The sequence below is a fragment of the Chroicocephalus ridibundus genome, chromosome 1, assembly GCF_963924245.1.
Source record: "Chroicocephalus ridibundus chromosome 1, bChrRid1.1, whole genome shotgun sequence".
Taxonomy (NCBI): domain Eukaryota; kingdom Metazoa; phylum Chordata; class Aves; order Charadriiformes; family Laridae; genus Chroicocephalus; species Chroicocephalus ridibundus.
The window spans coordinates 25614898-25627430 of record NC_086284.1 but is presented as its reverse complement, the minus strand read 5'-3'; the positions used below and the strand labels follow the sequence as shown (position 1 = coordinate 25627430).

At 42.8% G+C, this 12533-nt stretch overlaps 1 protein-coding gene across 2 annotated transcripts in view; it reads left to right on the top strand.

Moving 5' to 3' along the window:
• The window catches only part of FLT3 (fms related receptor tyrosine kinase 3), a 43291-nt gene that overhangs the window by 20451 nt on the left and 10307 nt on the right, over window positions 1–12533 (top strand). For both annotated transcript variants that reach the window (XM_063340206.1, XM_063340117.1), the window contains exons 9-12: window positions 3267–3432; window positions 8036–8142; window positions 9310–9421; window positions 11010–11188. In XM_063340206.1, the coding sequence (XP_063196276.1) occupies window positions 3267–3432; window positions 8036–8142; window positions 9310–9421; window positions 11010–11188 (564 nt within the window). The remainder of the gene's footprint in view (window positions 1–3266; window positions 3433–8035; window positions 8143–9309; window positions 9422–11009; window positions 11189–12533) is intronic.

Genomic DNA, 12533 nt, shown 5'->3' with positions numbered 1-12533 from the left:
GAAAGTCTGAAACTAGAGAGACAACTGCTCCAGCGTTATTGTTTGTGCTGTGTCTCCTGCTTTCCAGGCACTGAAGGGAACCATCCTCCTAACACCAAGCTACACAAGGCCTGAAAAAGTAAAAAAGTGAAAGTACACCAAAGGAAACCTCGTTCTATTTAAGCAACGTGTTGATGCAAAAGCCAGCAGTGTTGGAGTTAGTCCAGAACAGCCTCAACTGCAAACCTTATTTCTCAGATAGAAATAATACACAAATAGGCATAAGTCTGGAAATAAGGCATCAAAAGAAAAGCTGGAGTTAGGACTGTGCTGCTGGAGCAGGCACTGGGAGTAGTTTTCTGACTGGTGTGCCTGGAGTTGGAGTCTGTAGCCCTGAGAGCAAGGCTCTCCGAAGCACTCACCACGCGTTTGACCTTAGATGTAGTTGCTCTCAGAGTTTACACCACCTAAGCTAGGGATAGTAGGAAGTGAGAATACTTACCCTAGTCTCTTCAGAAATGACTTTCCCAGTGCAATATCCTCTTTTCAGCTTCTGCCTACGGCTGAGCAGAAAGTTCTGTCGTCATTTACAATAACCAAGGACGATACCTGGGCATTTTCTTCTACACATATCTTCTTAGTAAACAGGAAGGCAGGGGTGAGGGCGTAGTGTCAGGTGGGGAAAGATCCTCTTCTTTCTCAGTACTGGTGTCCAGTTCAGGAATAGTGGCTTTGTGGATCCATAAGCTATCATCAGGTGTGTGTATGTGTCACATTAACAGGTGATATTTGGGTCACTGTCCCTGGAAGGCTGTATTTCTGACTGTGGTACGCCAAACTATAATGATTTTCTGTACCCTCCTTAATACCAATTATGCCAACAAAACTTATGAGGGCTCATGGGCTTTGCTGATGAAAAAAAATTTGTTTGTTTATTTACATGGTGGATTAAAGTGGGGGGATATTGTCATACTGAGCTGACAGCTGTGCTTCTCTCTCCAAGGTTATACAGGGACATCCTGTGCTTCTGATCCATGCCAGTCTTTAGCCTAACATCTTAATGACAACCCTTGTTGGTGTGAATTTGTGCTAGCACCCCAGGTTCAGATTCAGCAGTGACATAGATACAGATTTCAGTCAGCTGTCCATGTCATAGGGTAGCAGTCTGAAATAATTAGTGTCCTACCTTTAAACCATCCCTGTGCTTCAGTCAGCACCCATAGCTACACTGGCAATGGTCATAATGTAACTTAAACAAGAGAAAACTGCTGTGGTTGGCACATGCTGCATTGCCTGGGGACCCTGGCTAGCATAACTACATTGAGGGGTGGTCTTCTAATCTCTAATAACGCCCTGCAGCCAGACAGCTCTGGTTTGCTCTTTGCTAATTGACACTTCACAAACTTATCCCATCTTGTGTAGCTGGGCAGGTCAGGCAGGGTTGTTGGGCCACTTTAAAGCACAACTGCTTTAAATGGTGCCAACAACTGCAGCTGCAAGGCTCTTTGTTTCTGCAGTTCTTATGCTCAATTTCTACCAGCGTGGAATAAAGAATTTTTAACAGTCTTGATGCTATTTTACAACACGTTAGGTTTAAAGCAACAAATAAACAAAAGCGATAAATACAGAGACTTGAGAGCTTTGATTACAGTTTCAAGAATTTCTTCTCACCTCCCTGTCATTACCAAATAACCACTGTTTCTCTGGCAGAAATACACTTAAGCCTGCCAAAAAATGATGAGTCAAGCAATAATGTGCTATTTTCTTTCTCCTTCAAGAAAGACACTTTTTCTGAGTTGTTTTCCAGAGAAATAGCATACCCTGCTCCAAGGTCCTTGTATACACTCTGAAGAAAGCCTATACTCTTGATGGATTGCATTATTAGCAGTACACGCAGAGGTGACCTTCTGCCTGGAAGGATGAGGTCCAAAAGATCATTCAAAAATTGAAGGTCCAATTCATAAAACCAATAAGCCTTTAATATAAAAAAAAGTAGGAGAACAGTCATGAAAGGAATTGCTTCTTGTTTTAAAATACTGAAATTTTTGTGGTTTATATGGGAGTTTCCAGATAGTATTTTTCAAACAAGTAAGCTAGACAGAGATAGAACATGCCAAGCAGAAGATAGGGTTACAACCAGAAGAAAAACACTCAAAAGGAAAAACACAGTCCAGCAATATTTCTACAGTGCAGTTTTTTACCATATGTCTGATTAAACACTGGCACAAGTTTCACAGATGTTGTAGAGTCTGCTTCCTCAGAAATACACAAATTCAACTGGATGTGACTCTAAGCAACCTCATCTAGTTGGATCTTCTCTGAGCAGGAGCTGGACTAGATATCTCCAGACATCTCTTCCAATGTACATGATTCTGTGGTGATTTTTACAGAGCTGATTCTAGCCCCACTGATGCCTTTAGGAGAGTCTCCCCCCACAGGTGTCTGCTGTTCAGTCTCCTTGGCTGGGATTCATTTCACTTCATGAGACATTTAGCCCCAGCAATGACTTTGGTTCCTTCAGCAGTCAGTGTCAAGAAACAGGTATTCCCAGAAGCAGCCCAGTGCATCTTTGTTGTCTTCTATTTTAGGATGGGATACATCTGGACATGCCTGTATGATTCCATAGAGTTTATCAGAGGTCCAAACAAGTAGCTTAGATGGATCACTGAACTTCAGACAGCTCCATCAGGTGAAACTAATCCCACCCTATCAGGGCAAGTACCAGCAGCTCATGGTTCATGCACATCTTCAAAACACTTTTTCATGTTGCTGTTGTCTTGCATCAAATAATTTAGATGGAGAAATAAGGGAGCAGCTACAAGACTCATTTGCAAAGTCTTCAGCTCATTTCAGGAAAGGAGAAACAGCTACTATCAGCATCTGATTATTCTGGTGGTGCCACCTGGTTTTGTTCCCTGCTACAGGAAAGCCAGCAGATGCAACTGTTAACACCTGGAACACACACCTAAACCGAACCAAATAAATAATGGCATTGTTGGCCCTGTGTCTCTGTAGGGCAGATGGGGGAGAAATGTCAGGCCATTTTGGAAGGGCTCTGGCCAAATGTGCAACTTCAGCAGCTCATTTGTCTGCAGCTGAACACAGTGACATCATTTCAATGCTATTTTGGAGCATTATCTTATTTTGATTAACAGGATGCCTTTTGTGATGTAACATGGTGCTTTTTTTTGCTTCTGATAATGCAAATGAAAAACATACTTAAGTCAAGATTCCTTCATTAAGCAATCCAACCTTTGTAATAGAATATCTTTTTTTTTTTCCTCCAGAAAAAGGATTTATAAATATAACCAACTCTAAAGAAGATTTTGAAATTGGTGAGGAAGAGTTTTGCTTTGAAGTTAACTTTACAGCATATCCACCAGTGAGATGCATGTGGCTATTTTCCAAAAAAACATTTCCATGTAAACAAAGTTGCAGTGTGGATGGACGCAGGTACTTAAGTATTTTGGAATAATTTGATATAATAATGTTTCTTCTTTATATCTCATTCGGACTGCGTACTGTCCATGTTTTGTGCCCTCTTCGTGCTTTTAAAATGTGGATGGGTCACATGATGAAGCCGTGTTAACAAAAGGCACTCAAACATTATTTTGGCTTTTAACAGCAGTTAGTGTAGATAACTTACAGAATCACTTTATTCTCCACATTATAATAAACCCTTTGGTATGTTATTCATCTAGCAACCCTTAAGTTTACGTGCATTTTGCCATTCCCTTTCTCTCTGACATAATTTCTGTTACAGATCTGTTGCAGTTTTCATACTGGATCACAAGTTCTACGCGTTCCCCTTTTGTCATCCTGTTCTTGATGATGTTCCCAGTATCTTTCAAACTGCTCAAATCAAGTCCAGGGCCCCCTAGTTTCCCAGGCTGCCGATAGATCTGTTCGGCTCTGCCTGTGCCACAGAAACATACCGTTCTGCTCATTACCCAGGTCATGTATTCTTCCGCTGCTGCAAAACATGTTTTGAATAAATCTGTTAGTTATCTACCTTTTCTGTTATTTCCTACAATGAAGTTCTGGCATGAGTCCTGTTTAAGGCTAATGTTTTCTCCATTCCCTAGGCTTTCTAATTTCTTGATAACATTATCTAATTTCCTTCAGAGTTTCTTTCAGAGTAGTCCCATGGCTTTCAAGGTAACAGCTCTTATTCACCTCAATGAAAATAAAGCCAAGGGGCTCTTTTAAAGTTTTAAAACCAAGCAGGACCTAGGCAGGAGTTAGTGTGGTTGCACTGATTTCTTCTCATATTCTTAAAACCTCTCTCAGCATCTGCATAAAACTGTGTCACAGCCTTGATTACACTTATTATTTCTTTCCTCAGTATTTTGGTACCCTCGATTTTATCCACTAGCGTGTCAAGTCATCCTTGCAACAGACTGGCCTTTTCATCTGCATCAGATGGTGTACTGGAGTCAGACCTTCATGAGGTTTAGAGACAGCTCAGTTCAGATTAGTAAATTGTCATCTCCTGGCAATGGCCACAGGAATTCTGACCCTGCTGATAAAGCGAGGGCTGTCAGCAAACGTTGACAGCCTTGGGTGGGTGTTGGTGACTCATCTGCAATGCCTGACATGGGCTAGGCAGATCTGTTCTTTGTGGTCAAGACTGATTTTGGAAATGAGGTCCCAGGAGACACCCATGAGCATTTGCTCATCCTTGTCCTATAGTACCTCCCTCCAACTGATAACGCCGAGCTGATTTGCTTTGCAGCTGGTATGGACCACTTCTTACTGCTTGTAAGAGTAGGAGTCAGTTTTGCTTGGATGATTGACAGCTGGTATAAATTCAATCCAGATAAGAAGAAGGTGTTATGGACTGTGCCAACAATAACAATTTTGAGAACTCCTGGAATAGTTTAGGTAGCTCTCATTAATTGGTTAGGTGCAGCCGCTGGTGGCCTGGGATTTATGAGTCACTTCAGATAGCCTTTGCAGCCAGAAGTTGTGGTTGCTGAGTGCTGATCACCACCTGCCGGATTGGGGAAAGTTGAAATCCTGGGCTGGCTCAGCCGCAGCCAGCCCTGCACCGGCCGTGGCCGTGGCCATGGCCACGGCTGCCCCACCGCCCCAAGCATCGCTGGAGCTTGACCTGGAGGCTTCTTCAAACAGATAACCATTCATATGACTATGCTGTTGATTAAATAATTATTATTTTTTTAAAAATTCATTTTAGGTAGTTATACTTTGCATTTACTTATCATTCTATTTATTTCATGGAAAAATACATGAATTATATGAATTACAGGATGACCATGAGCCAGCAATGTGCCCTTGTGGCCAAAAAGGCCAATGGCATCCTGGGGTGCGTCAAGAAGAGTGTGGCCAGCAGGTGGAGGGAGGTCATCCTCCCCCTCTACTCTGCCTTGGTGAGGCCGCACCTGGAGTACTGTGTCCAGTTCTGGGCTCCCCGGTTCAAGAAGGACAGGGAACTGCTGGAAAGGGTGCAGCAAAGGACTACCAAGATGATTAGGGGACTGGAACACCTCTCTTATGAAGAAAGACTGAGGGATTTGGGTCTCTTCAGTCTGGAAAAAAGACGGCTGAGGGGGAATCTTATCAACACTTATAAATACTTAAAGGGTGGGCATCAGGAGGATGGAGCCAGGCTCTTTTCAGTGGTGCCCAGGGACAGGACAAGAGGTAATGGGCACAAACTTGAGCATAGGAAGTTCCACTTAAACATGAGAAGGAACGTCTTTACCCTGAGGGTGGCAGAGCGCTGGCACAGGCTGCCCAGAGAGGTGGTGGAGTCTCCGTCTCTGGAGACATTCAAAACCCGCCTGGACGCGTTCCTGTGCAACCTGCTCTGGGTGACCCTGCTCTGGCAGGGGGGTTGGACTAGATGATCTCCAGAGGTCCCTTCCAACCCTATGATTCTATGAATTCGGTGATTATTTCATCTGACAAGTACATTCTTTTGTACAAACATCCCCCACAGCTATCTAGTTTTGGTTGAATACTAGCATTGGATAGACAAGTCTCACCTGAAGAAAAAGATATTTCATTTGGTTTGAAGTCCCCAGAAGCAGCAAGGGCTAGGGAGGCCAGGAGATTCTGCCTACGAGCTGTAGCACTGCAGATTTCAATGTGGTTTTAAAGCAGAAGGTTTCTCGAAACAAAACAGAAAAGGTCATCACATACCTGAACGTATTGTGAGTCTAACTTCGCATATTTTAGTTGACTTCTGTGTAATCCCATATCCCAACACTTCTACTTTATTCCTTTCATATCCTTTTTCATTTCCTGTTTCTGTATTTTTTTATTTCTGCCATTTCCTTATCAAATTGTTCCTCCTGATTATAGTTCATATTAAATTTTATTAATTAACTCTGTCTCATTCTTTAGATTTTAATTTCAAGTCCCAAGGATTCATTTCTCCTGTAAGTGCCCTTACGTGTTTTCAGAGATTCCTTCAGAATTTCCATTTTCCATTTGCTTTTGCTGTCTCTCTCTTTTAGCACACTGTTGATTTTCACTGCCCTCCGAAGAGCAAATGAGTTTTCATACACAGAATGACCTCTGTTAAATTTATAATATTTATCTCACATCCCCTTATATTTTCAGGTATCAAAGGCACTCTTTTTTAATTATTTTCTCAGTATTTCATTAGAATGTAATCCTTCAGTCCTAGGATTTCAAAAGCAACAGATGATTTGTGGTTTCTCCTGCCTTCAGTATCCATTTTGAGGCAGCTTAAAAGGGATCTGCTTTTAAAAAGTCCCTGAGTTCAGGGACATCTTTAAGGCCATTTCAGATTAAGACATTCGAAAGTCAATAACTATATGGAGGTGTTGCTTTAGTCAAAAGGCAAAATTGCCGGTGGTTTCAACATGAGTTTTCTTGCTTTAGAATTGCAAGATGATACTTGGTGTCTTATTTCATTTGCATGTGTCTTGCTTAATGAGAAACACCCTGATTTTAGTTATCTAGATTTCTTGTTCCAAGCTCATTACTACTTTCTCTTACTTTGCAAATTACTGGTATATGCTGTCGATTTTCTGTTTGCTTCAAACTCTCTGATATGCCTGCTTGCCTTTACCTCTAAAGTTGAGTTGGGGGCTTCCCACCCAGTTTTCCTTGAGCAGTATGCTAAGTCATCTGCCCCCAAAATGCCAGCAACTAAACATAAGAAGGGATTCTCTTAAGTGCTCTTCTAACATTGGTGAGTTGCAATAGCTGCTATTTAAATGACAATCGTCCTGACAACAATAACCTGGTGAAAAGGACAGAAATAGGATGCCATCTCTGCAAGATGATACATTACTTTCTCCCTGCCTCATCCCATGTCCCATAAACCAGTGATTCAACAGGGCAGTCATGCAGGAATCTTTGTGTCTTTGCAGTTCTCCGTTGTTGGCTTCTGCCCAGGGACTTGTTAGAGCCCTCCCTCACCATTCCCATTGTCACAAGCCATTTCCTGCCTGGTTTGGGTCTTGGTTTGCTGCCATCGCCATAGGGGTTAGCAGAAGGCTGGCCTTCCTCCTGCAGAAATATCTTGATGGTTGGTCCTTTGTCTCATTGATAATGAACTTCTGACGATGATCTCATTTCTGAGTTTCTGTCAGATCTTTCCATTTGGCGAGGTTTATCTCATATGATCCCAGCTGTCAGTGTTATTTCCTAATACTGTTTATCATATAGAATCATAAAATTGTTAGTTAGAAAGTCCCAGAAAAATCCTTTGGAGTGTAGAGAGTTTGATCCTTTGCAGGTCATAGCATCTGTGCCAGGATGTGTTACCTGCCTTGTCTTGCAATGGACCGGTAACAAGATCACAGCCTGACAGCCCAGATGCACTCCAGGAACTATGAGGAAAATTGCAGAAGGAAATCCATACTGCAGGAAAAAAAATACCCTCTAATCAAGCTAGTTACATTCTGGGGTTCATATTCTCTAATGGAAAATAATGTAGTCTGGGTTCCTCATTAGAAGGTGTTGAATTGTTTCAGATGTAGATATGAGCCTTGGCTACATTTATAACCTTTTTCAAGTCGGTCTTTTGTCCTTTTCCTGTCTTTTCTTTGGTCCACAGCATTTCATCAAAGTTCTGCAACCATCAGCACCAGTCTGGAATATACGTATTTTATGCTGAAAATGAAGATACGGTCATAACAAAAAAATTCACTCTGTACGTAAGAAGTAAGTGAAAAAACAATCCCTGTGAAGATTTGGCAAAGTCTGGCTTTTTGCCACTGATATAAATTGGCCTAATATGTTGCCTTTCCCTTGGTATTCCCCTTTTCATTTACATAGATTTATTGTTTAAAATGGAGGAGCACAAGGCAAAAATGTGATTCTCTTTACATGGCGCCACACTACTGAAATCCAGGCACTGGGTCGGAGAAAGTTGCCGGCTGCTTGTGGGTCATGTGTCTTGTGTGGGTCGGGGATGGAGAACAGAGGAAGGAGGAGGAAGTTATTAATTTTTTTTTCTTCCTTTTAGTCTGCTGTAAACACAGAGGACAGAATATGATAAATTAGTCATATACTGAGAAGATTAATACTTCTTAAGAAAACCACAAAGCCTAGGAGCTCTGTGGAATACAGTGACCATATTCTGACTCTACAGAGCCGGAATATATGCGACTGCTGTAGAGACCACATGAGGTACACAGTGACAGGAAACACTTATCCTCATTAGGTGTTAGTTTTCTATGGCGTGTTTATGTCATTTTTTTCCTAATAGCATTTGTGAGTTACTGTAGTTTGTATGAAGACCCTTTGGTGTGTGTCACATATGTCGGGGCTTCATTGCCTCCGAGCACCAGGCAGGACTGTGCGTTAATTGCCCACAGTTCTCACACACACACAGAGTCTTGCCTGGTGCTCAGTTATCTCAGTTCTGCCACATGACTGCAGCATCTTACCCTTGCTCTAGGTTAGGGATCATTACTTATTACATATTATTTATACAGGAGTTCTCTACGCGCATTTTGTACAAGCTGGACACCCATAACTGAGGTGTCGGGGGAGTCCTAGGGCCAGCTGCTTGCTCCAAGACAGAAAAGCGGAAGTCAAGACTTCTAATTTCAGCTCTTGACACTGCTTTGGTTTGGCTGTGCCCGTAGAGAGAAGTGGCTACTCCCCTGCCTTGCCCGTGTTGCCACCCCACAGAACCGAGGCATGGGGCTGGAGGAAGGAGGAGGACTGAGGACTGCACCCAGCTCCTGCAGTGGCATGCGGGTGGGCTATTTTGAAAACACAGAAGCAAATCTTGGTCTCGGCAGATGTAGCATTGCCACATAAACATAAAGGTTTTGGTCACGGAGGTGGTGACAGAAATTGTCTTGTGTTATCTTGTCGCAGGAAAGCCTGAAATAACGATGCGGTTGTTGTTCAAGCAGATCTTGTGCGTCGCTGACAGTTACCCTGCCTCATCCTGGGTTTGGAGGAACTGTCCCGAACTGAACTCATCCAAGTAAATCACTTTCCCTCTTTTTGATTAATTGCAAAGACCATATCTGAGCTGTCCTTGATTAAATGAAGGTGGGCCTGTAAGAAACTAAGAGTAAAATGCACCCTCGACCATTTGTACAAGGGGACGTGGTAGCCCACTCCAGGGGAAACAGATCACCAAACCTAGGCAAAGTTTTCAAATTTTTTTTTTTGCATCAAATGAAGTCTATAAATATCTGTTTCTCAGGCTCTTTACACTGAAATGAACCCCACCGGCTTTACATCAACAGTTCAGTAGTTACAAAGTCCAGTCTAAGTTTTTCTCTTGACCTGTCAAACTTAGCGGGCATTCAGGGAATGCATTGGTTAATAAGGGCTTCATTAATTGGTTAAGCTTTGGTTAATACAGCTGTTATGGTGACCCATAGCCAAAGCCAGTAAAGTCAGTGAGAGTGTTTCCAGTAAAGTTAGTAAGAGTGTTTCCATTTCCTCTATTTATTTAGGACAATGAGTCAGGCCCTAAAATTTCAAGAGATGCTGAAACAGCTTTAAGCTGTTTTATGAACTCTGCAGTTTTTATTTTAGATGTGCCAAGAAAATAATAATCCCACACTGCAGAAGAGTACTGGGTCAAATTATCTTTTGGAAGATTGTGGACAAAGCTCCAAGTATTTTAGCTACATATAAAAAAAATATCTAGACCGTTTTCTCATCCATACCTCTGAAAAGGCTTCCTAACATCAATCTATACGTGCAGGAATGCCAGAGGAAAGAAAACACCCAGCTAGTGAGTTTAAAATACTCCTTAAAACATCTTTCTGGAAAGACAATGCTGTGACGTTTCTTTTCTTGGGAACTTCCACATGTAGAAGCCACACAGTTAGAGCTGAATAAATTTTATTTATTTACTTACCTCCTCATTTATTTATGTGGACAGTAAATTAGGCACTAAGTTGATGAATGATAGAAAAGCTAAAAGTCAAAATTATGTCTGTGTGGACTTCCTTTCACCCAAGTATAATGTTCCCTCTTTCTACATATCAGGTCTTAAACACATCATTAATACAGGGTGGATGCTCTCCACCTTGAGTGAGAGAAACCTCGTGGTTGAAATCACACACCTTCAGGGTATGTGAGTTAGAACTTTTACTCTGGGTTCATTTTGTATTTATTGTTTTAGTAGCGGCTCATTTGGAGCTGCTCAGTGGTTTGAGTGTTTGAAGTAAAGGTGAAGCCAGTGGGAATAAACGTAGTAGGGGAGATTGTGTCAGCTGTGAAATTGGTGGAGGTCCCAGAGGTCAGGGGATGCAGATGCCCTGCCAGGACAGTGGTGGAGAGTGAGCCCAGTGTAGGAAGTAAGGAGCCCAGTGTAGGAGGTAAGGAGCCCAGTTCCTTACCTCTGCTGGACCTGCCACATCCATCACCAAAAAATGAGACTTGCAACTGCTCTGAAGCCTCACTCTAACACTGACAAATAAAAAACAAGCCCATCTCCCCTTCATCCCACCCTTCCAACACAGAGGTAAGATATGTTTTGAAATATACCACCTCCTCCCTTGGAAAATGCTACTGTGAGCCAAAAATCAAAACTGGTCTGCTTGCTTTTTCAGCTGTACAGAAGAAATCACTGAGGGGATTCACAGCTTCTTGCCAGAGAGGAGATCCCTGGGGTCATGGATTTCAAGCAGTACTTTAGATGTAAAGGAGACAGCAACAACCTTCTCTGTTGAGTGCTGTGCAAACAATTCCGTTGGTTCAGCCTGCGAAAAGAGTTTCATTAACCTGTCAGGTACCATAAGCCAGTGCTTTAGCACAGGTTTTCTCAATTAAAGCTGGTGCAGTAGAACTTACAGTATTTTTTATCTGGCTAAATGACTGACCATGCAATGGCATTGCAGGTAAAACACAAGCTCTGTGTGTATACAGCGTGGGAAATGACGCGCCACTCTTCTCTGGTCCCAAAGCAGGGGCTTCCCTCGTTAAAATGAGCAGAAATTTCACGCAAATAGGGAGTGCAGGATGGAGCCATGGCAATGCTGTGGTCTGCTTTTTTATTTCATCTTAGTAATCCCTACCTGAAACCTCAAGACATCAGCTTTGGGAAGAGCTGAAGCCCCTTTGGTAGCTGGTGGTAGGTGTTGGCTCCTGTTCCTCTCCTGGAGGTCTCTGTGGTGCTGCCAGAAAAGCCCATGGGAGCTCTTCTCACCCCATGGAGGTCATTGCATGTCCGAGCAAGAGCATGACTGAGCCAGCAGACCCACTCAAGGGACAGTCCCTGTCTGGGAAACAGGAGCAAGTACCAGGGGAGAGACCTTCTTAAACTGCTGTAGGCAGGTGGCAGAAGGCTAAGCCCTGGTCTGGGAGCTGCTGTGCAGTCTCTCTTCTTGTTGAGGGTATGAGGGATTCTGTCCTTGTTGAACGAGAAAGTTAATATGATTATTTGCCCATGCACTTTATACTTGTAACACCATATACATTCCATGGGGCAAAATATTTCAGTTACAGGGACCATGCTGTGGCACCTGAGGAGTGTTTTGAAGCACCCAGATATTTGCAATACAGAGATTTCCTCTGGATGGATGAACAAGCCGTTTGCTGCTTTTGGCTACAGCTGGCAGAAGCTGTGACCAATGATAAGAGTTTGAGCATTTATGTTGAAATTACAATGGAAAGCAAGCATAACGTTTATGTTCTTAGAAACTGCCAGAATATGAGGGCAGGCTTCACGTAACACCCACCAGCGCCTTATGGTATGGTCTTGACTCATTAAGAGAGTTCCTGGCTGAGCAGCGAAGCCATGCTTCGATCAGGTTATGTACAGTCCATCCATTGATAACTGGTAGTTCAGTATCTGACGTACATTCCTTCGGGGAAGGCACAGGGAGAGAAGGGCGACATGATGAGAAGAGGAATTGTTTATTCCTGCTTATGTTCAATATGTACAATCCATGGATCATACCAACAACTCCATGCACTTAGATTTATTAATTAGTGATGGGGCCAGGCTCTTTTCAGTGGTGCCCAGTGACAGGACAAGAGGTAGCGGGCACAAACTCCATCATAGGAAGTTCCACCTAAACATGAGGAGGAACTTCTTTACCCTGAGGGTGGCAGAGCACTGGAACAGGCTGCCC